A 22,460-nucleotide genomic window follows, 5' to 3' on the forward strand; every position below is an offset into this window, starting at 1 on the left:
CTGACTCCCTGATTTGACTTCACCTCAATTCTCTCTCATCACCAAGGTCCCCTTCACAGACCTGCTGGATGCAGCCAAGTGTGTGGTGAAGGCTCTGTTCATCAGAGAGAAGTACATGACTCTCACCGGTCAGAGCTTCTGCATGACCACGTTGCGCTACCTACATGAGCTCGGAGACCGGCCTCTGGACGTGTGTGAGAACCCATCCGAGGCCTCCATGACCGCGGGTGAGTGTTGGTTTTTAACGAGTGATGACAAAAATGTGATTTTTAAAAATGTAATTGAGCTGCTCGCTGAATATTCCGGATGGATTTCTGGGTAACAAAGATTATAAAGAAACACATTCCGATTTAATTCTGAATTGCTTTTGCATTCCTTGGATCCCCCCCACCTCCCAGATGCCCAGGTTCACCCCCCTGTATCTAAGACCCACCCCTACGAAGGCCTGAACCCCGCAAGCTTGCCCCCAGATATGGGCTACAGCTGCAAAATGGTGGATGGCGTTGTACATGTGTATACTCACAAAACCAACATGAACAAGTCAGTGCTCCTGCATTCTGCATTCAGCACTTTCACTTCTTCAGCAACATATTTACATATTTATTTTCTCCTGCTCATTATGACTAATTTGCCGAATTATGTTATCTTTACACAACTACTGTTTTTGTAGCTACTGTATAACTACAAAAGTTGTATAGTTGTAGTACTTTGCTACTGTTAAAACAAACTGTCTCTGTCAGGGCCACGGAGCTGGACCTACCCTACCCAGATCTGCAGGAGTATATTGCTGACATGAACGTAATGATGGCTCTCATCATCAATGGGCCAGTGTAAGTCACACCCGGGCTTAACGGAGTGGGCATAGCTGCATTCTACAAGGCCAAGACAGCTACATAGTACCTGCGCGCTCCAATAATGATGCTTTGATAAGTAACTGCAGGAACTCTATGACTTGTAAACTTGAACTGTAAACATCACAGGAAAATGTTTAGTACTTATGAGGTCCTATATAACCCAGACATTTGGAAATATTCTTCAATGATAACTCAGCCAGGACCATCTGCTGTGCATCCATCTATGATTCCTGATCAAGAGATTTATCAACAGGAAATCGTTCTGCTATCGTCGGCTCCAGTACCTGAGCTCAAAGTTTCAGATGCACATCCTCTTAAATGAGATGAAGGAGCTAGCAGCACAGAAAAAGGTTCCTCACCGTGACTTCTACAACATACGCAAGGTGAAATTTTGTGAAATCAAATACATGCAACAGTAGTCTAGCTCTTTCATTGATCTTTCTTATATATTTAATAATAATCATCATCATCAACAACATCATCAGTTATTATGGAATAATATTTGTACAGTGTATTTACATTATTGGCATTCAATTTTAGCAGGTCTTTACTAGGACCATTCTACATCTACTCATCTTTGACTATAGACATCCTTAAGTTCATGTCTCTGTCTCTGTTCTCTCTCCCTGGCCTCAGGTGGACACCCACATCCATGCGTCATCTTGCATGAATCAGAAGCACCTGCTCCGCTTCATTAAGAGGGCTATGAAGAAGTACCCGAAAGAGATTGTTCATGTGGAGAAAGGACGTGGACAGACACTTATGGAGGTCTTTGAGAGCATGAACCTCACAGCTTTTGACCTCAGCGTGGACACACTGGACATGCATGCGGTAAGTAAACTTGCCCTTGTAATGATATTAGCTTTGCTGAATATGTATAAATGACTATGTGACAATAAAAAGATAATAAGAAATACAAGAAATGATAGTAATTGCAAGTGTTTGGATCCCATCTCTCTGGTCAGGATCGAAATACGTTCCATCGCTTTGACAAATTCAACGCCAAATACAACCCCATCGGCGAGTCCATTCTCCGAGAGATCTTCATCAAAACGGACAACCATATTGAAGGGAAATACTTTGGCCACATTGTCAAGGTATCTTCTGCAGTTATATGGTGTGTAAGGAACTGAACAATGACACCGTTTGTGCTGTTTTGGTTCCTCACTGCTCCACATTGGATATGAAATGAAACAGTAACTATGAGTGACCATGATTTTCATCTGTGCTGGATAAATGAATCAGTGTGTGAAGTGACAACTCGCCCCCTGCTGACCGGAGTGTGTCAATGCATTTCAGGAGGTGATGGCAGACCTTGAGGAAAGTAAATATCAGAATGTTGAGCTGCGGCTTTCCATCTATGGACGCTCCAGAGACGAGTGGGACAAACTGGCCCAGTGGGCGGTCAGACACCAGGTCTACTCTGACAACGTCCGCTGGCTTGTCCAGGTCCCTCGTCTGTTGTGAGTGCCAACGTGCCTTCACAATACACATCTCCCACTGCATTACATTTTAGTACTAGTTCTATTACAATATTAGTTCTAGTACAATACTGTTAGTCACATGTTAAATGGTTAGTTCAATGGTGTGTCCCTCATGCAGTGATGTCTACCACACCAAGAAACAGCTCTGCAATTTCCAGGAGTTTCTGGAGAACATCTTCCTGCCTCTGTTTGAGGTCACCATCCAGCCAAGCAGCCACCCAGAGCTCCACGTCTTTCTCCAACATGTAAGTAATATACTGAATATACTGCCCATAATGTGCTTTGTATGGCAGGGCAGATCTGAGTGCTGACTGACCTAGACATATACACAAGATGAAGCTTTTGAAAGTAATGGCCAGTGACTTCATTTAGTGTTGCAATTAACATTTTAAGCTGAGGCAAAGGTGTGTACAACATCGATTTTACCTCTTATGGCACAAATCACCACAGATCTCATGCAGTCATACAGGTGTAAAATGGAACAAATAATTCAACAGTTGGGCATATAAAATCGCAATGTTGTTTTTGTGTGTTTTACAAAGCACCATGTCAGTGATGTGTGGTTCAAAAGTGTTTCATCCATCAGGTGGTTGGCTTTGACAGCGTAGATGACGAGTCCAAACCAGAACACCACATCTTTAACCTGGACAGTCCACTCCCTGTTAGCTGGACGGAGGAGGACAACCCCCCTTACTCCTACTACCTCTACTACATGTTCGCCAACATGACCGTGCTCAACGACCTGCGCAGGTTTGCTCTCAAAGGCATCAAAGACTCCTTTCACAGCCTCTCCCTGTACCTGAGCAACTCTCGCTCCTCACCAAATGCAGACTTGACACTCTTTGGAATAATCAAACAAGTTATTTGAATCGTTATTCATTTTGAACATTTTTTCAGACTTACTGGTCAAATAGAGTGTCACGTAAATGCCAGGAATGACACTTCCCCTTGCTGTGGTACACCTGCAGTCTTTGCCAGGAACATTGTGTTCACTGTATTACAAATCTGTGGAGTAGATGTAATGTGGTTCTCCATTAGCAGGAGAGCATTATTTGTGAACTGTAATTGAGAGTCTTTAAATAAACAACATTAAGGTGTGAAATGAATCATGGTGCCTTCAGACTGTGTAGTAGGTCGCTCTCACAGCTTATGTACCATATCAAGCATTCTAAAATACTGTGTACAATACTAAGATGCAAGGTGAAAAAGGTTATGATTTATCAAGAAACAAACAAAAATGGGGGTTCAGAAATACTCTTTTTCATCATCTATGTTTCTATAACACTGTAACTGTATTCAAACATCAGTCCTGCCTTCGTACAGGAGAAGGAACTTCAGTACGTTTGTGCTACGGCCACACTGTGGTGAGGCAGGACCTATCCACCACCTGGTGTCTGGCTTCATGCTGACTGAGAACATCTCTCATGGACTGCTCCTCAGGAAGGTCAGAGTTCAACTCTCTAAACCTCTTCTGTTTGTCTTTGTTTTGTCTATCCGCTAAACTGTAAAATATATCTCTCTACGGCAGGGATGTCAAAGTCAAATACACCGAGGGCCAAAAAACCAAATTTGCTACAAGCCGAGGGCCGGACTGGTTCAATGTTTATTAAAACATATTGAAATGATTGCACATAGCCTATTGAACCAAGACCCAACACAGTGTATACTATTTAATGCTTAAATGAATAAAGCAATATTTTCTTATGGATCTGTCAGTAATTTCAAGTGAAAACATTTTTCAACAAGCAAACAGATAAAAACAAACTTCCTTCAAATAAAACATGTCCTGTACATTAAATTAATAAAGTAATAAAGGTTTGAAAAGTGCTGGAATTTAGGCTAAAGTACTTGAAAATGCTTAAAATTGTAACGACTTCGTTTCACAACAAATGTATTACGTTAACAAATACGAGCCTCTTGTAATTCCAGGACAAAACATGAGAGAACGTGAAGACGTTAAGATTGGGCGTTTTGAAAATAACCATTAAATAATGTGAATAAAAAAGCGAATGATTTCGAATTATTTCGACTATATGTATAAATATCTAACTTAATTAAGTTTAACTGGTGCGCGCACTGTTACAAAATTCGAGAGGTGCACGACCTTGAGAATCGACAGCGTGCGACGCCCTCGCGCACGGGCGGAGCCACTGCGATTGCGTCATTTTCGCCGCGCAGACCCTCGCCGCTTGTGTGCGCTGCAGTGACTTCACGGGCTACCGTTGCATTGTGGGGAATGTAGTGTTTGTGCGTGCAAAACACCATCGGGCGGCTGTGGCCTGCGGGCCGGTTCTAATAGTAATTAAATATCATCCAGGGGGCCATAGATAATCAATTCGCGGGCCGGATCTGGCCCGCGGGCCTTGACTTTGACATATGTGCTCTACGGTTAAACACAGTGTGGCTGGTATGGAATAGAGCTATAAACATGATTGTTTAGTTCAGTGTGATATTTCAGTCTATTTAAACAGCACTCATTCACTCACTTTAAAGAAAGAATGACTTTGACAAGGGCTTCATGTTATCGCTGCTTGTACTGTTGTTGTATGTCATTCTACTTTAGTTGACAGTGAGAATTTTTTCATAATACTTGACTACAGATTACATAGTTCCATGCATATTTATTCATTTTGCAATATATATGCATAAACAGCATGCCACGCCGATGTTATGACTGGGTTAGTGACTGCTGGACTTCTGGATTTCTAATATGGCTGTTTGTTCCCCTCCAGGCTCCAGTGCTGCAGTACTTGTATTACTTGGCCCAGATCGGCATCGCCATGTCTCCTCTCAGCAACAATAGCTTGTTCCTCAGCTACCACCGTAACCCGCTACCTGAGTATCTCTCCAGAGGCCTCATGGTCTCCTTATCCACCGATGACCCTCTCCAGTTCCACTTCACAAAGGTCAGGGCCTTCTCAATGAACGATAGCTACGCTGCTGTAGACACTTCAGAAGACTTTTCATGGGGACTTGAAAATCAATAGAGTGACTAAAATGACTACAAATGTAGTTTGAGGAGTGTCTGACAAACACTGTGTGTGTGTGTGTGTGTGTGTGTGTGTGTGTGTGTGTGTGTGTGTGTGTGTGTGTGTGTGTGTGTGTGTGTGTGTGTGTGTGTGTGTGTGTGTGTGTGTTTCAGGAGCCCCTAATGGAAGAGTACAGCATAGCTGCTCAAGTGTGGAAGCTGAGCTCATGTGATATGTGTGAGCTGGCCAGAAACAGTGTGCTCATGAGTGGTTTCTCCAACAAGGTGCTGTCTCTCTGACACACAGGATTAGTCTCTTACTGTATATTAAAAGCTCCCAATGCTATTTTGCAGCTTCAGGACACACACATATTTACCTATAACCTTGATGTACAGTGAAGTTTACCCAATCCTGGGGATGCCATATCATGCAGTTTCACTCTTTTTCCCTTTAATTTAATCAGCTCACAAAGGGCTTGACAATTAGTTGATTAATTAATGAAACTTAATTATATCTGTGAAATAGGCGTGTTAGCTACATTCTGAAAAAAATATGCACAGGGCATCCACAGTTCATGTGTTTCACCAGACTAGCAAGCTTGATAACATGTTTAGAATGTTATCAGTGATAATACAATAGCACATACAGTAAATGTGCACTGAAGGCATTATAACAGACTCCTCTGTATACAGATGAAGAGTTACTGGCTCGGCCCCAACTACATGAAAGAGGGCCAGGAAGGCAACGACATCCGTCGCACCAACGTGCCGGACATCCGCGTGGCGTACCGCTTCGAGACGCTGTGTGAGGAGCTAAATCTGATCACGCAGGCAGTGAGGAGTGAGGAACTGGAGACCATCGAAGAGGAAGCGTCTCTGTGCATGTCCACGGCACAGGGGGCGCTGTAGGGAACGGCCAACTTCGGCGCCTGATGGCCTGTCTAAAGAAGACAGCCGGTTTAGTGTGGTACCCAATGTCAGCATGCAGTGTTGGTTCTAAATTAAAATAACCTGACCTTGCATCTGTGCTATCTGCCAATACGTCATCCTTCAAGGTTATGCACCTCATAATGTCAACAACCAGTGGTAAAACTTTACCCAGACTCCAGTCAGGAATTGCTAAGGCAATGTCTTGGATTCTGGAATAGTTCCATGTTGATTACCAGCAAGCATGGCAAAACTACGTGTTGATTTGCTTTGGTGCAGGTTTGTGGTGGTAGTGTACTTGTTTAAGGTCTTTTAAATGCATTATCACTAACTGATCCAGCAGTTGCAGCACTGGGGATTAAACAGAGACTTGGCAAAGCCAAGTGGTCAGTGGACTTGGTGGTCATTGGATGGAGAATATCATGGATACTTGTAGTGGAAAATGGGCAGCATGGGTCTCGGGTTCATGCAGCAGAGCTGCTTCTCAACACTGTGTCTGTGAGCTCAGCCTGACTTCAAGCACATCTCTCTTATCTTTCATTTCTAGAACTGTGTGATGTTCCTGTTATTTTGATTTACCTGGTAATGTCCGATGTTATTCGATGTTTTGGTGGATTTACTTATTAGGATCACATTTTTATGTTTATGTGTGTGTTTGTGTACTTGGATAATTGTAACTGAATTATTTATTGCAAATTGAAATTCATATCAAAGTGAAGTTTATTTATGGTCTTGCTCTGTCTAAAAATGAAAAACTTTAAGATGTTTTTTGATCCTTCAATATGAGTTTAATGTATATTATACATTAAAGTATATAAACACATGATCTTTATATGTCTTTAAAAACAACATTAATATAATTTTTTTCTCATTGCTCATTTGATTTCAAGAATTAAATATTTCATTGATTAGTGTTGACAAGGTGGTGACAAGACTATTCACCCTTGCTTCCTGTTCCAGCTATGAACACACCTGTAAAGTTCTGTCTTTATAGTCTCAGTGTGTGTGAATCAGTGGGAGTGTATAATTTCTCTTAATGTGCCCTACATTTTCTTTTTATTCATTTATTTTTCCATTTTCAACAAAATCTGTTGCAAAATCAGCCATAATTCATTTTGTTATACCACTATTTTCCAACCCTTCTTTATTTAACATATAGCTATTAAAACACAGATAAGTTAAACAAGCTGTTTTCATTGGCCCTTCCTGTATTGTTCCTCATTCAGGAAACAACACTCTAGATAACTGCAGTGTAAGTGGCCCTTCCTCCATCATTCATACATTTGTGCAATATAAATGACATTTACATCAACTTAGAAGTGAACCAGTCTCCTTGAAGATAATTGAAAGGCCTAATTTGAAAGGCACCTAACAAACTGAAGATAAACAATCCAGACAGCAAAAAAAAAATTCCAAAATGTATTTATCCCCATCAAATAATCTGTACATCTTCAGGGTTCATTAGTTTAAATGTATCCCTCTGTCTTCATTTTACTCATTAAGTGTGTAACACATAGTGGATGTTAAGAACATGCAAGATTTAATGATGTAATTAGGATTGAGAGGACTCTCATGACATCTCGCGAAATATTTAAACGTGCACTTAAGATGCTCCTTAAATCTAATAAATGTACTGATTTGTCTAACATTTCCACAGTGCTAAGATGATGAAAGATTAAAATAGCTTAAAACCTGGTCTTTCTCTCTAGGTTATAAAACTAGACACTTTCAAAACGCCAAACATTCTTGCATTTATAAATAAATAAATTAACAATTTATCTACTAATTGTCAGTGTCCCCTTTCAGTCAATCACTTAAGGAAAAAAACTGCAGTTTTGTAAACTTTTGTAATTTTTGTGATATATGCTCACTGGCGATTTTTCCTGTAGTGGACTGTGCATGTTACTGCAATATCGTTATAAAATATTTCCGAAACTAAAAAATGTTTGTGCCAAGGTTTAAAAATGTGATCCGTTTATTCTCTTTTACATTTCTTTTACATTTTACAGTCCATGTCCATTTCTTTTTTCGCGGATAAAAACATATTTGATATAATTTATTAATAAATATTAATACCAATATTGTGTTGAAGCAGCGCTATAACCTCCAATCAGACACGTGTGGTTTTATGAGACCTGCTGCTCAGGCGTTAGTCCCACCCTCGTAGATTGGCTACATCTTGAATCGCTGTTACGGTAGTGAATATTAACACTCCGGTTTGTTCAGTCTCACAAGCGCGACCGTGTCGAGAAAACGATGAAACTGGTTTACTGGGACATTCGGGGGGTAAGAACCAAGCACACTTAAACTAGGGGAATGTGAAACCTTTTGTAGTAGCAGCTGTGGGTGTTTCATTCGTTCAGCTGTGTTTGCAGCCATTATACGCGTGTTTTCACAGAAAATTCTAGATAATTAACATGTTTACAAGACATTTATGCTTCACGATAGTAAAAAAAAATACATGTTGCACTTTGTAGCAATTGTTAGCTAACTAGCTATCAATTTGGCGTATAGCTAACCGAATTGGCTAAGTTAGCTAACTGGTGTCTCGGAGTAGTGGTACACTACAATGTTTGAATCCGCATTAAGATGAATTTACTGTTTCTACCCATTAAACTGGCTAACACACACACTTGTCTGTTAACCAGCTCGCCCAGCCTATCCGTTTGCTTTTGGAATACACCGGGACCGAGTATGAGGATAAGTTCTACTCCTGTGGGGAAGGTAATGTATTGACTAGCTAATCTATCGAGATTTATGAATCTGTCACATCAGTGGATCAATACTCTTGAGTGCACATGTGCAAATTGTGTAGGATTCCATGTTCATGTGACTTTCATGCAGTGGTCCGATTCTTACTTTATAGCTCCCAATTATGACAAAAACTGTTGGTTTGAGGAGAAAGCCAAACTTAAGATGGACTTCCCCAATGTAAGTTGTGATGCAAGCGGACTGAAAATCTATTCATTTTGTTGGTGTCGCAATGCCAGTTATGCTGAGGTGTCTTTTTTCACCCTACAGCTGCCCTATCTTGAGGATGGTGACAAGAAAATTGTGCAGAGCAACGCAATAATGAGATACATTGCTCGAAAGCACAACCTCTGTGAGAACTTGTTCAAATTCACTTCTCATATTTCTTTGTTTATATTCCAGTTGCTTTCCTTGTTGTAAAAATTATAATATTGGTTAATTATTGTATTGGTTCTTTTTCAGTGGCTTTAATGCTTGCACGTGCATTTTGTGTTGCCTCTCTGCACATTCCTGTTAGGTGGAGAAACGGAGGATGAGATGATTAGAGTGGACATCCTCGAGAATCAAGCAATGGACTTCCGTAATGGCTTCGTCCTGATCTGCTATAGAGACCTTGTGAGTGAATCATGTCAGTCATTTCAAATGTGTTAACAGCATGAACAGGGCTTGACTAACAGATTGTGCTTCATTACCATCAGGAAAATAAAAAGCAAGGATACTTGGAGGCACTTCCAGGAGTTCTAAAGCAGTTCTCTGACTTCTTGGGGGACAGGAAGTGGTTTGCAGGTGACAAGGTAATGCTGTTGCAGGAAGATGCACAGGATACTTTTTTTTTTTTTTTTTTTTTTTTTTGCACATTTATTTTTTTCTTGCAGATCTTAATCATATACACAGGCCAAGTGAGCCTTCTGCGTTTGTCTTTATATAGATCACATTTCCAGACTTTATCATGTATGAGTTGTTGGACCAGCACCGCATGTTTGAACCAAAGTGTCTAGATGACTTTAAGAACATCAGAGATTTCCTGGACCGATTTGAGGTTTGTATCACATGCATGACTTCATTTAAAGTATTGTTTGTTTCAATGCACTGAATGATTTGAAACAAGTACAGGAAGTTGAAACTAATGAAATACTTTATCAATTATTTCATCCAAGGCACTTGAGAAAATAGCAGAATACATGAAGTCAAGCAGGTTTATGAAAACACCAGTTAACAACAAGATGGCTAAGTGGGGGAACAAGAAGGAGTGATCCTGCTGGCCCTTCTCAGTCATGATGCTTTGAAGAATAGATGACCACATTCAATAAATTGACCTAATTGTATTGTACCCTCTACAAGCTTTAAACATAGTTGTGTAAACACAGGACAAATTATAATTTGATAATTCTATATTGCAGTAATATCACTTACATTTAGGACAGTTTTGCTCTAACAAACAATGAAAGGACAACCACAGCATTTATATTTGAAAAAGTTGTGCATAGTGGAAAATTCAAAAGGTTTATAAGGGGTCTTGCTTAATTGACACACCTGTAAGGCTTGTTTTGTTTTTTCCAATGTCTCATATAGAAAAGCACTTGTTTCTGTACTTCTGAACCAATAAAAATTGAACAGTTTTGTGCATTCCCATTATTCCCACTCCATATTATTTGTTTAGAAAAAAATATATATGAATTAACACTTTTCATTCTGTAGTAAATGGTCTAAAATTACAAGTTTTCATACAATAATACAAAATTATTTTATATACAAAATAATTATTCCTACATGGTCATAAATTTGGGGACTAAAGCAATAATGAGTATATCTTTGGACCAGATTCTAGTTTATAAACAAGTTAGATTGAATCACACATTAAACATGCTGCTGTGAATGAGTTTTAAAATTTATATAGAACTGACTATTACTGTATACATTAACACTAGTGCAATATCAGGAAACTGAGATTGTCTGATTCAAACAGATAAAATAAGGATCAAACACCACATTGGTCTAGGACAATAAAAGTTTAGTGCAACACAGCACTACACATTTAAAACTTTTTTTTAATTGGGAAGTAATTTATATTTTTCTAGAAGAATAATTCTTGTTAAGGTCCAATTACTCCATGTGTCTAGTGAGATCATCTCTCCACATCAAGGCCCATGATGTCAGCTTTAACGGCCTCCATACTGCACATGTCCCGACTCACTGGCGAGCTACAGAAGACATGCATATGATCAAATCATTTGTTAGCCTAATCAACAAGAGACACCAAAGAGTTCTGCCCAGATAGTATATGTGTGTGTGTGTGTGTGTTCATGTTCTTACATACCGCTTGAGCCGATTTGACAGCTTGCAACTGGAAGAAGACCCGGCCTCCTTCTTCTGGGCAAATAGCTCGTAAATCATCGGGCTTCATCCCCAGGAGTAGCGCCCCGTTCATCACACCCAGGCTACGCACCGTCCTACACCCGTACAGGGCACATGCAAGCCCCAGGCAAAGCACAAAGGCACAAGTTGCAATGCCAGATCATGAATGTCTTTGTAGCGTTACAAAAACCGTGCAAGGAATGACATACGTCTGTAGCGTGTCTACTTTGGCTTTCTAAATTCAGCAAGGGCTGACTAGGAATTTGAGACATCGGGCCTGAGAATGGAATTACCAGTTCATTTATGTGGAGAAGGGCAAAACAAAAAACAGTTCTATCAAACATTAGGGCTGCATGAGCTGCTCAGATAGTGGGACACTCCCAAACCACGAAGTGGTGGGGTCCAGTAGTTCAGAGCAAATCATCTGATAGGGACATTAAGGACCAAAGGTTTGTTTTGAAATGAATAAGCTAGGGTGGAAGACTCCTGCAGGCAAATAGCAGACCTGGCATTCTGTCTGTGATGCTATGACTGGTATATCATGAATCATAGGTGTAGTCTACGTTTAATCATGTACACCATGCTTCTGAACAATATTTGTTTATATATAATGCATATGTTTATATAAATGCATGTTTTTACAGTGCATAGGGCTGTTTCTTACATTCTTGAGAAGCCCTTATACTGTAGCCAGGCTGTGACTTCCTCTGGGCTGGACCTCATATCCAGATTTGGAGCTCTATGTGTTCTCTGATGCAGAGGTAGGACAGAGGAAAAGCAGTTAAATGTCTCTTCTGTCTCACATTATTAATTGAAATTGTTTTGTTACTGCACAATAGGAGGAATGGAAAAAGGGGAAATGACTGAACCTGGTAAAACCAGTAAAAAAACAAACAAACAAACACAAAAAAAAGAACAACGTACTGCAGGCTCCTCCCCACTCATGGGTTCTAGAACGTTTGGTGGCACATGACCCTCCTCCTCACGACTGTTCCGCACTACCCACCACTGCCTGGATTTGTCTACCACCTGTTGGAGCAAATATACAAACAACTTTCTAAATACCAGGCAATTTTGTTGTTGTTGTTGTTTTTAAGTTAATAAGATATAGCAGTATAACAAATTAATGTTGCGTTTTTTCGCGTGTGCCATTTATTTTTGTGTGACCAGTTTTCATTTCAAGACTACTTTTTCATTTTAGGTCTACAACTGCAAGACTGCGTAACTATATCCAGGCCTAATATTTGCACTATACAGAGAAGTCCTGCCATCATTTTGAAGCACCCAGTTGATATAATAAATTCACTCTACTTCACCCAAATTAAAGTTGGGGCAGCAGAATGCTTAGGAGGACTTTTACTTTAGGAGCCTGCCCTGTTGCACACCTGCCCCAGGCCTGCAGCCCTACTTACCTGCACCACTTCACCCTTCATCACGCTCAGCTCCTGACGGTTTCTGGCTGTGAAGTCATAGATGACTCGCATGGGAAGCAGGGGCTGTGCTGGGCTACAGCACAAACGTCAGAACAACCACACTCAGCATATCATTTGCATGTCATTTGACTGATTTTCCTACAGTACATATGCACATATCCATGATGATTTTTAATATAGTCATGATAAAATGCATGCATCACTATAGATTTTGCCTTGCAGTTTCATTGTTTGATTTTTCTGCATTTATCCGGGCTGTGACTGGTCTTTGGTTTGTTTGATCTAAAAATAGATTTTAGCATGCTTATACTGATTAAATAGTTGTGTGCTAACATGTCTGTCAGGCGGATATACTGTATGTTTATGTGTTACATTCCAGCAAAAATGTTATCTAAAGTCTCATTTAACCACTTAGATCTTGCTACTATTTACCGAGCTGGCATGCTGCCAGGAGGCCTGTTAACCTGCAAAGAAACAAAAACAGTCAGTGATAATTACGTTAGTATATTAAACTACAAGCAACTTAAGCACTTTGTAACTCGTACTGCAGCCATGTCCAGACTCCTCGATGTAAAGTAGCTACGGTCAGACTGGGTTTTGTCTTTGGCCGTCGTGCTTCTGTCTGAAAGGTTTCACCTGAGCAGGTGGTTGCTGCATGCCATTTCTGTCTGAGAACCGCTGACTGTTGCTTCGTGATGGCCCCTGCATGTCGTTTCTGTCTGGGAACCTCTGACTGTTGCTTCGTGACGGGCCCTGGCTTCTGGGTCCGGACTGTGGAGGGACCGGCATAGGAGGCTGCCAGCCATCATAAAAGACCGGAATATATGGTGGGATCTGCTCTGCATTTGGCCAATTAGATCTGTGAAAGCAGAGGCAGAGAGCAGCGGCACTGATGATGTTAGCAACATGGTAGTGCATGATGATGATGTTAGCAACATGGTAGTGCATGATGATGATGTTAGCAACATGGTAGTGCATGATGATGATGTTAGCAACATGGTAATGCATGATGATGATGTTAGCAACATGGTAGTGCATGATGATGTTAGCAACATGGTAGTGCATGATGATGATGTTAGCAACATGGTAGTGCATGATGATGATGTTAGCAACATGGTAATGCACAGGGCTCTCAAGTTTTGGATTCATGTCAGAGTGTGAGAGTTGTTGACGGGGGGTGGCGAACGTGAGTTGTTGAGCGGGGTGGGGGTTTGTGTATCGCGATCGATCGCCAGTGGAGGGTGACATAGAAATGGATCGGAGGTAACTAAACTAGATTTTTTTTTCTCGCCGTGTGAAATCGGAAGTGTGGCGTGTGAAGACGGTCAAATGCGTGTGTCACACGGTCAATGCGTGAGACTTAAGAGCCCTGGTAATGCATGATGATGATGTTAGCAACATGGTAGTGCATGATGATGATGTTAGCAACATGGTAGTGCATGATGATGATGTTAGCAACATGGTAGTGCATGATGATGATGTTAGCAACATGGTAGTGCATGATGATGATGATGTTAGCAACATGGTAGTGCATGATGATGATGATGTTAGCAACATGGTAGTGCATGATGATGATGTTAGCAACATGGTGGTGCATGATGATGATGATGTTAGCAACATGGTAGTGCATGATGATGATGTTAACAGCATGGTAGTGCATGATGATGATGTTAGCAGCATGGTAGTGCGTGATGATGATGTTAGCAACATGGTAATGCATGATGATGATGTTAGCAACATGGTAGTGCATGATGATGATGTTAGCAACATGGTAGTGCATGATGATGATGTTAGCAACATGGTAGTGCATGATGATGATGTTAGCAACATGGTAGTGCATGATGATGATGTTAGCAACATGGTAGTGCATGATGATGATGTTAACAGCATGGTAGTGCGTGATGATGATGTTAGCAGCATGGTAGTGCATGATGATGATGTTAACAGCATGGTAATGCATGATGATGATGTTAGCAGCATGGTAGTGCATGATGATGATGTTAACAGCATGGTAATGCATGATGATGATGTTAGCAGCATGGTAATGCATGATGATGATGATGTTAGCAGCGTGGTAGTGCATGATGATGATGTTAGCAACATGGTAATGCATGATGATGATGTTAGCAACATGGTAGTGCATGATGATGATGTTAACAGCATGGTAATGCATGATGATGATGTTAGCAGCATGGTAGTGCATGATGATGATGTTAGCAGCATGGTAATGCATGATGATGATGATGTTAGCAGCGTGGTAGTGCATGATGATGATGTTAGCAGCATGGTAGTGCATGATGATGATGTTAGCAACATGGTAGTGCATGATGATGATGTTAGCAACATGGTAATGCATGATGATGATGTTAACAGCATGGTAGTGCGTGATGATGATGTTAGCAGCATGGTAGTGCGTGATGATGGTTAGCAGCATGGTAGTGCGTGATGATGATGTTAACAGCATGGTAGTGCGTGATGATGATGTTAGCAGCATGGTAGTGCGTGATGATGATGTTAGCAGCATGGTAATGCATGATGATGATGTTAACAGCATGGTAGTGCGTGATGATGATGTTAGCAGCATGGTAGTGCGTGATGATGGTTAGCAGCATGGTAGTGCGTGATGATGATGTTAGCAGCATGGTAGTGCGTGATGATGATGTTAGCAGCGTGGTAGTGCATGATGATGATGTTAGCAGCGTGGTAGTGCATGATGATGATGTTAGCAGCATGGTAGTGCATGATGATGATGTTAACAGCATGGTAATGCATGATGATGATGTTAGCAACATGGTAATGCATGATGATGATGTTAGCAGCATGGTAATGCATGATGATGATGATGTTAGCCGCGTGGTAGTGCATGATGATGATGTTAGCAACATGGAAGTGCATGATGATGATGTTAGCAGCATGGTAGTGCATGATGATGATGTTAACAGCATGGTAATGCATGATGATGATGTTAGCAACATGGTAATGCATGATGATGATGTTAGCAGCATGGTAGTGCGTGATGAGGATGTTAGCAGCATGGTAGTGCGTGATGATGATGTTAGCAACATGGTAATGCATGATGATGATGTTAGCAGCATGGTAGTGCGTGATGATGATGTTAGCAGCATGGTAGTGCATGATGATGATGTTAGCAGCATGGTAATGCATGATGATGATGTTAGCAACATGGTAATGCATGATGATGATGTTAGCAGCATGGTAGTGCGTGATGATGATGTTAGCAGCATGGTAGTGCATGATGATGATGTTAGCAGCGTGGTAGTGCGTGATGATGATGTTAGCAACATGGTAATGCATGATGATGATAGCAACATGGTAGTGCATGATGATGTTAGCAACATGGTAGTGCATGATGATGATGTTAGCAACATGGTAGTGCATGATGATGATGTTAGCAACATGGTAATGCATGATGATGATGATGTTAGCAGCATGGTAATGCATGATGATGATGTTAACAGCATGGTAGTGCGTGATGATGATGTTAGCAGCATGGTAGTGCGTGATGATGATGTTAGCAGCATGGTAGTGCTTGATGATGATGTTAGCAGCATGGTAGTGCGTGATGATGATGTTAGCAGCGTGGTAGTGCGTGATGATGATGTTAGCAGCATGGTAGTGCGTGATGATGATGTTAGCAGCATGGTAGTGCGTGATGATGATGTTAGCAGCATGGTAGTGCGTGATGATGATGTTAGCAGCGTGGTAGTGCATGATGATGATGTTAGCAGCATGGTAGTGCATGATGATGATGTTAGCAGCATGGTAGTGCGTGATGATGATGTTAGCAGCATGGTAGTGCGTGATGATGATGTTAGCAGCGTGGTAGTGCGTGATGATGATGTTAGCAGCATGGTAGTGCGTGATGATGATGTTAGCAGCATGGTAGTGCGTGATGATGATGTTAGCAGCATGGTAGTGCGTGATGATGATGTTAGCAGCGTGGTAGTGCGTGATGATGATGTTAGCAGCGTGGTAGTGCGTGATGATGATGTTAGCAGCATGGTAGTGCATGATGATGATGTTAGCAGCATGGCAGTGCGTGATGATGATGTTAGCAGCGTGGTAGTGCATGATGATGATGTTAGCAGCATGGTAGTGCGTGATGATGATGTTAGCAGCATGGCAGTGCGTGATGATGATGTTAGCAGCGTGGTAGTGTGTGTTGTGCTGGGACGAGTGTATAGGGCACTGCTGTTCTGCTTGAGCATCTGCTAAGTCAGTGTCACTGCTGGGTTTGGAGTGGCCTGCACCTGACGATATTCAGCCAATAGCTGCTCGGTGGTCAGAAATTGTTCAATAGTGATCACTAATGACTCAAGTACAATATAGGGTATATACAATACCTTAGTACTGACATTATGCAGTAATAATAAATGGCATCATTAAATAGTTGGACATAGTTACCCTAGTTAACTAACATAAATCCCCCTGAAATGGAGTTACAAATTGAAAACAATTAATCCACATGAAAGTTCTTCACTGGCATATCCTATATACACTAAAGTTGCTCTTAAACCAGCAGCATGAAGTACAGAGAGCAAGAGTTATCACACCTGGGGACTTTCCAACTGTCTCCTAACTGGCTCCAGAGATGTTCCTCCTCCGGGTTGACCACTTGGCTGAGGAGCTCCAGAGCGGACTCTGTGAGGAGAGGACTCAGGATCGAGGGAGGTACAGCTGGAGGGAACTGCTTCACCAACTAAAGTGTCAGCAGGAGAGGAAGGACACTTATTCTACATGATTCAGACATGAGTATTGAGATACTGGAGATATTAGAGTCAGAACTGAACACTTATACAGATCACTGCACATAATGTGAATACAAAAAGTGTGATATTCAGAATGAAACAGAACCAGATTCAGAACATGAATATCAAATATTCAGGCAAAATGAAACATGAGTAAATTCATACTAATTCATTATTTCATGATGAGTTCATTCAAGCTCATAATGTCATCAGGGGTCTTCACTGAGCAAGAAAGTTGTAAAAAATGTATTGATGCCTTTTATTGCTCCATTAAAGCAAACAGGTTACAATGGTGGAAACTCACAAAGCTGATGGAGGAGAAGAGGCTGTGGACAAAGTCAGGAGCTCCAGGGTTGTTTAAGTGGCCCTTGAGCTTCCCCTGCAATAACAAGGAGAGGTCTGAGTGTTATGGCCCAACACATACCCGGAGCATGGCTGGAGCATTTCAGCACAGGCCAAGTGCATGTTTACAGAGTTGGCTGACGCTCTTCCAGTAGGCCAATTTGCATTTACTTCCTCAATGCCAGCTAAGCAGCCCAGAGCAGCTAAAGTCCTGTGAGGACCACCACTGAACAGCAGAGACATCAACAAGCTAAGACCACGTGTGTTGACGTGGCAGTAGAACACGGAGCAACGTTTAGTCAATGTAACTTGAGCATTCATAAACAAAACCACAACGTGCCAGATGGAACGATTAGTGACTGAGCCTTTTGAGCTGTGACTGAGTTTATCACTTAAAAAAAAAAAAACAAAAACACAAAATAATGCTCAAAAGCTCCATAATTAATAAAATTGGCAAATTGCTGGTCTCTTCTAGGAATGTAACGATTTCTGAGAGGACATTTACCAGGAGATTGAAGGCATATTTAATTTTCTGAAGTGAGGCAGCATACTCCTCTATGGGGGGGAAGTTTTCACCTGAACAGAACATGTTTTTAATGAGTTCATATTATTTTTTTATTTCCTAAAACTATGAGTAAAAATATACTTTATACCCAAATTACTCACCATAGTCCTTTACACTTTTCTGTTTCTTCTTCTTTTTCTTGTTTCCTTCCTGCTGTTTTAAAGCTGCTCCGACTTTCTCCATGAAGATATCAACATCAGCAACTACGTGATTAAAGATTTCCTGAAAGAATGACATTGAAATAGACAGACAGACAGACTGTTAACTTTTATGAATACGCACGTGATGAGAGGAGAGCAGGGATAATTAGGGTTTAGGGTTAGGGTTAAGGTTTAGGGTTAGGAGAATAACGGACCAAACTCCTGTTGATATCTGCACCGGGGGGAGGGGACGGCTCCTCGGCATGGTAATGCTGCTCACGCACGTCTGGGCTGTAACGGCCCTCGTCTCTGGGAGCAAACCCAGGAGACTGTGGCAATTCATCCTCTGGAAACAGTAATGAGAAGAAGGCCATACAACCAGCATAACATATCGATGGGTAGGAAGAGCATCATCGTACATGTTAAGCGAGTTGGTAAGGACCTTTGCAGCAAGGAGACTATATAATGTTAAAAGTGGATTCTCTTCTTACCATAGTTTTGGTAGGCACCGAAGGGATGTGGAGGGTTCTCGGGCGCAGGGGGTATGTGCTGCATGGGCGGGGGGCCAGGTCTGCGGAAACTCCTTGGATGGCCTTGGCCTATAATGTTCTCCAAATTACTCCTACAGAAGAAATGCCATTTGCAGAAGTCATTTCTCTGTGCAGGTGTTTAAATATATTATTAAACACATACAGACAGACAAGGAAGAAAAATGAAACCTTATATCAGTTCACGTGTGATGACTGATTCGTTTGTGCAGATGTGTGTTGGGTTCTGAGGAGGGGCGATGCTTCAGCATCGTGGTGTTTTATATACCCAGGTGGGCATTGCAGCAGCCTACCTGATGTCCATTGGCATTTCAGCAGGTTGGAAGCCCGCATCCTCTCCACTCTGCTGGATTGCCCTCTCCAAATCTCTTCTCACTTCCTCTGCCTAGGAAAGACAGCAACGAACAATTACACAGGTGCGATGGACAGATTGGAAGTAAAGCCCTTCCACCGCTAGTCAATGTTTATTGTTTCCTGTAACACATTTACTTTGGAATTGCATTAGCTCTCAAATGGGCTTGTTTTAAAGTATGACAAATCAGAGCAGGCTAGGACTGCAGGAGTCATATGAAAACAAGCCCAGGACAGTAAAATACAAATAAAGACACTCTAACCGAGGTAATAATCTACCGTGAGCTGAAATACATAAACGGATACATAAGCAGACATATAAATTGCATATTAATTTCCACATTGAACAAAAGGTAACAGCAATACTGAGCAAAGCTTAGAGAGTTCCTAACCCCAGTCTCCTCACACTGGAACAAGAAAACATTTGGGGGTCTACGGCCATAGCCCTGTACGGTGACCGTCAGAAGAGAGTTGTAGACGCAGCTGTCCAGGATGGCCTTAGTCTGAGAGATGTTGCTAAGAGGAAGAGACTCCAGCACCTCCTGCAGAGTCAGCAAGAATGAAAATGAAGAGTAATAAATGATTACACAAGACTAACCAGATTACTATTAATATTTAGGCCAGGTTGATTGAAGATGAGTCTGAGTGAAACAGTATAAACTGGTATCATTACAGCTTAAGTCATGCTTTGTTTTAGTGTAACAGAGATCAGTTTTTGTAAATCTAATATTTCTTCACAGTTACATCATGGCAGTTCGGTAGAGCTGAAGTTGAGGATGTGCAGTGCAGTGACCCCTGACCTTTGCTTCAATGTCACACAGCTGTAGGCACCTGGCCTGCACCTGCAGGATCAAGTCCTGGCCCCACACTTTCCCTTTGCTGTCCAGACTCTTCAGCTTGGCCACGCAGTCGTTGATGGTGCTCACCTCCTTTCCGTCCAGCTCCCACGTGAACAGGTGCTGAAGAACGGGGACACACATTGGAACCAGGAGCAGAAAGGCTGGCCTACTCCAGAAGCATTTAGGTTCAGCTTCAAGAAGTCAAAGATCCTGCAAGTGTTCCGGATCACCTAACTGATCTCGCTAAATAGATTCTACCTGATGGCTTGAGCTAAATAGCAAATCCAGACAGTTAGATCAAAATCCTGAGAAGGTGCATATGGTGTGTATGATTTCTGTTATTTTGTTATAACATCGATATCTACATTTCACACTAAATCAATGACAAAACCTTATAATCAATGACAAAACCTGATTTCTTAAAGTGTTTACCTCCACTCTGTAATGAAAGGAATCTGGTTGTCTGGTAATTGATTCCGCATATTCTTTCCTTTGCACTGTGTGAGAACAAAACCATGGAAGTCGTGAAAATGCCATGTCAACTTTACTCAGTGTTTACTAACGGTCTTGTGATTTAGAAAGGTTTTACTCACTGTAGATGGATTTTGCACTTGGTCGAGTCATATCAGATCTTTGAGAAGATGGCTCTGGTGAGAAACCTCTACAGTTTGAACACACCAGAATCACACTGTCATAAACTGACACAGATAAATGGAATTCTATGACCAAATACAACTCTGCTATAGCTTTACAGTATTGAATTACTGTACTGGGTTTCTGGTTTTAGATGGGTAAATCACCATAGACTGTTACCTTACAGACATTTACATGGAAATCAAGATTGTCTCAATCTCCCAATTTTAATTTTAAATTTCACATATATACAATTTAATCATTCTTTCTAGAAACCTTGCAAACGTAAAGGCCACTAGGACTTAAGTCTCATGAGTAACCTGATACAGCAAAATCCAGACATATTACTTGAAGCAGCTGCTCCTTTTGGTCAGCACTAGATATTGCCAAATAAGCACAGTGCCTTTCCTGGCTGTTCACTCAGAGGAGACTGAGCAAGCCTTCAGCTACAGGGAGCCTCCCAAAAGACCAGTGTCATTTTCACCTATTTGTGTTTACTTCTGGTAATAATTGCCATGTGTGTAGCACATGACTGAGACAGTACCTTGACTGGAAAGGGGGGGCACCATTGCTGACATACATTGTTCACTTGTGATGTCACACCTATGCAAAAATGGCACCTTTTTCCCAGAATATAAAGATACGATTGTGATGTATGAAGTGTCAGGAAGAGCGATCAGTCTCCTGTTGGTGAAACACATCACCACATACTGTCTAAAGGCTACATAACAATGAAGGAAATACACCCATATTAACAATTAACAAATGAAGTAAACATGCATTTAACTCAAATCATCCTAACGCAAGACACCTCGCCTATACTAGTAACAGTGACATATACAAATCCACATTGTACACATTACATTGACCCTCAACAGCTAAATTTATGAGTATAGGGTAGGATAGAGAACTATTAAGTGGCTCAGAAAAGGCATAACAACCAGACACTGTCATAACATCTAAGTATTGAGTGTCATTTTATCTCAAGGTTACAATATTATTTCTTCTTAAAATCTTTTAAGTTAATTCGCGTAAAAAAAACCACAGCTTTTTTATCAAGACACCTCAATCTCTGAGCCATAGACACACAACCACTTAGATTTTTGACAAGATCTCCTACACAAAGATTTTACACATGGCACAGCAAAAGCAAATATCCTGACCTTATATTCCACCTTTGTGCTCCACTCAAGCCCAGTAATCCTCCATTATCCAACACACTAGGAGAAATACAGGAATAACACAAGCTTCCTGCTTAGCTAAAGATGGTGTAAAGTCCAGTTACACCTGTAGCACAGATAGGAAGTGAAGCATGAAGTCACTTATTACGACCGAATGGAAGGAAAAACGCACCCAGATCCAGCCCCAGATCAAGGGTCGGGAACGCCCGTCATGCCTGTTAACCAGGCCCAAGACACATGAATCGGGATTGGCTAGAACTTCAACCTCTTGTAAAATTAGCCAGTGATAACATTTATGACCAGCTTACGCATTTAAGCTT

General features: G+C 41.3%; 3 protein-coding genes across 8 annotated transcripts in view; 2 read left to right on the plus strand and 1 right to left on the minus strand.

The window, feature by feature from the left end:
• The window catches only part of ampd2b (adenosine monophosphate deaminase 2b), a 19,456-nt gene extending 11,477 nt beyond the window's left edge, over positions 1-7,979 (plus strand). For all 4 annotated transcript variants that reach the window (XM_077003798.1, XM_077003800.1, XM_077003799.1 and 1 more), the window contains exons 6-18: positions 47-227; positions 399-540; positions 741-830; positions 1,108-1,237; positions 1,491-1,685; positions 1,820-1,951; positions 2,154-2,317; positions 2,457-2,583; positions 2,925-3,088; positions 3,662-3,782; positions 5,071-5,244; positions 5,481-5,591; positions 6,000-7,979. In XM_077003798.1, coding sequence (XP_076859913.1) covers positions 47-227; positions 399-540; positions 741-830; positions 1,108-1,237; positions 1,491-1,685; positions 1,820-1,951; positions 2,154-2,317; positions 2,457-2,583; positions 2,925-3,088; positions 3,662-3,782; positions 5,071-5,244; positions 5,481-5,591; positions 6,000-6,215 — 1,947 coding nt within the window. In that variant the 3' untranslated portion in view covers positions 6,216-7,979. The remainder of the gene's footprint in view (positions 1-46; positions 228-398; positions 541-740; positions 831-1,107; positions 1,238-1,490; positions 1,686-1,819; positions 1,952-2,153; positions 2,318-2,456; positions 2,584-2,924; positions 3,089-3,661; positions 3,783-5,070; positions 5,245-5,480; positions 5,592-5,999) is intronic.
• A 380-nt stretch (positions 7,980-8,359) lies between these two features.
• LOC143512955 (glutathione S-transferase Mu 3-like) lies at positions 8,360-10,610 on the plus strand. The gene is made up of 8 exons (XM_077003813.1): positions 8,360-8,519; positions 8,882-8,957; positions 9,100-9,164; positions 9,255-9,336; positions 9,502-9,599; positions 9,683-9,778; positions 9,913-10,023; positions 10,142-10,610. The coding sequence occupies exons 1-8, from the start codon at positions 8,490-8,492 to the stop codon at positions 10,235-10,237; spliced, it is 654 nt and encodes a 217-aa protein (XP_076859928.1). The 5' UTR covers positions 8,360-8,489; the 3' UTR covers positions 10,238-10,610.
• A 241-nt stretch (positions 10,611-10,851) lies between these two features.
• eps8l3b (EPS8 signaling adaptor L3b) lies at positions 10,852-22,460 on the minus strand. Of its 3 annotated transcripts, XM_077003808.1 has the most exons (20): positions 22,123-22,459; positions 21,504-21,643; positions 20,920-20,987; positions 20,759-20,823; positions 20,288-20,446; positions 19,880-20,029; positions 19,430-19,521; positions 19,080-19,210; positions 18,804-18,934; positions 18,550-18,670; positions 18,389-18,459; positions 17,846-17,920; positions 17,347-17,492; positions 13,409-13,631; positions 13,205-13,236; positions 12,752-12,845; positions 12,264-12,368; positions 12,004-12,089; positions 11,302-11,434; positions 10,852-11,185 (listed from the first exon to the last, which is right to left on the minus strand). In XM_077003808.1, exons 2-20 carry the CDS (start codon positions 21,539-21,541, stop codon positions 11,144-11,146), a joined length of 1,962 nt encoding a protein of 653 aa, XP_076859923.1. In that variant the 5' UTR covers positions 21,542-21,643; positions 22,123-22,459; the 3' UTR covers positions 10,852-11,143. The 3 variants fall into 3 exon arrangements, with proteins under 3 accessions (XP_076859923.1, XP_076859924.1, XP_076859926.1); XM_077003809.1 differs by lacking the exon at positions 21,504-21,643 and having other exon boundaries at positions 22,123-22,460; XM_077003811.1 differs by lacking the exons at positions 21,504-21,643; positions 22,123-22,459 and adding an exon at positions 21,308-21,485.

This window comes from Brachyhypopomus gauderio, chromosome 4 (genome assembly GCF_052324685.1).
Source record: "Brachyhypopomus gauderio isolate BG-103 chromosome 4, BGAUD_0.2, whole genome shotgun sequence".
Taxonomy (NCBI): Eukaryota; Metazoa; Chordata; class Actinopteri; order Gymnotiformes; family Hypopomidae; genus Brachyhypopomus; species Brachyhypopomus gauderio.

Bases quoted from the DNA above. Each gene is read 5' to 3' on its own strand.
- LOC143512955 (XM_077003813.1), top strand. From the start codon at position 8,490: ATGAAACTGGTTTACTGGGACATTCGGGGG. The intron at 8,520-8,881 runs GTAAGAACCAAG...TCTGTTAACCAG, and splicing joins TTTACTGGGACATTCGGGGG to CTCGCCCAGCCTATCCGTTT. The intron at 9,779-9,912 runs GTAATGCTGTTG...GTCTTTATATAG, and splicing joins AGTGGTTTGCAGGTGACAAG to ATCACATTTCCAGACTTTAT.
- eps8l3b (XM_077003808.1), bottom strand. From the start codon at position 21,541: ATGTATGTCAGCAATGGTGCCCCCCCTTTCCAGTCAAG. The intron at 20,447-20,758 runs GTAAACACTTTA...CCCGTTCTTCAG, and splicing joins CCTTTCATTACAGAGTGGAG to CACCTGTTCACGTGGGAGCT. The intron at 18,671-18,803 runs GTCCGTTATTCT...TCATTCTTTCAG, and splicing joins CAGATATCAACAGGAGTTTG to GAAATCTTTAATCACGTAGT.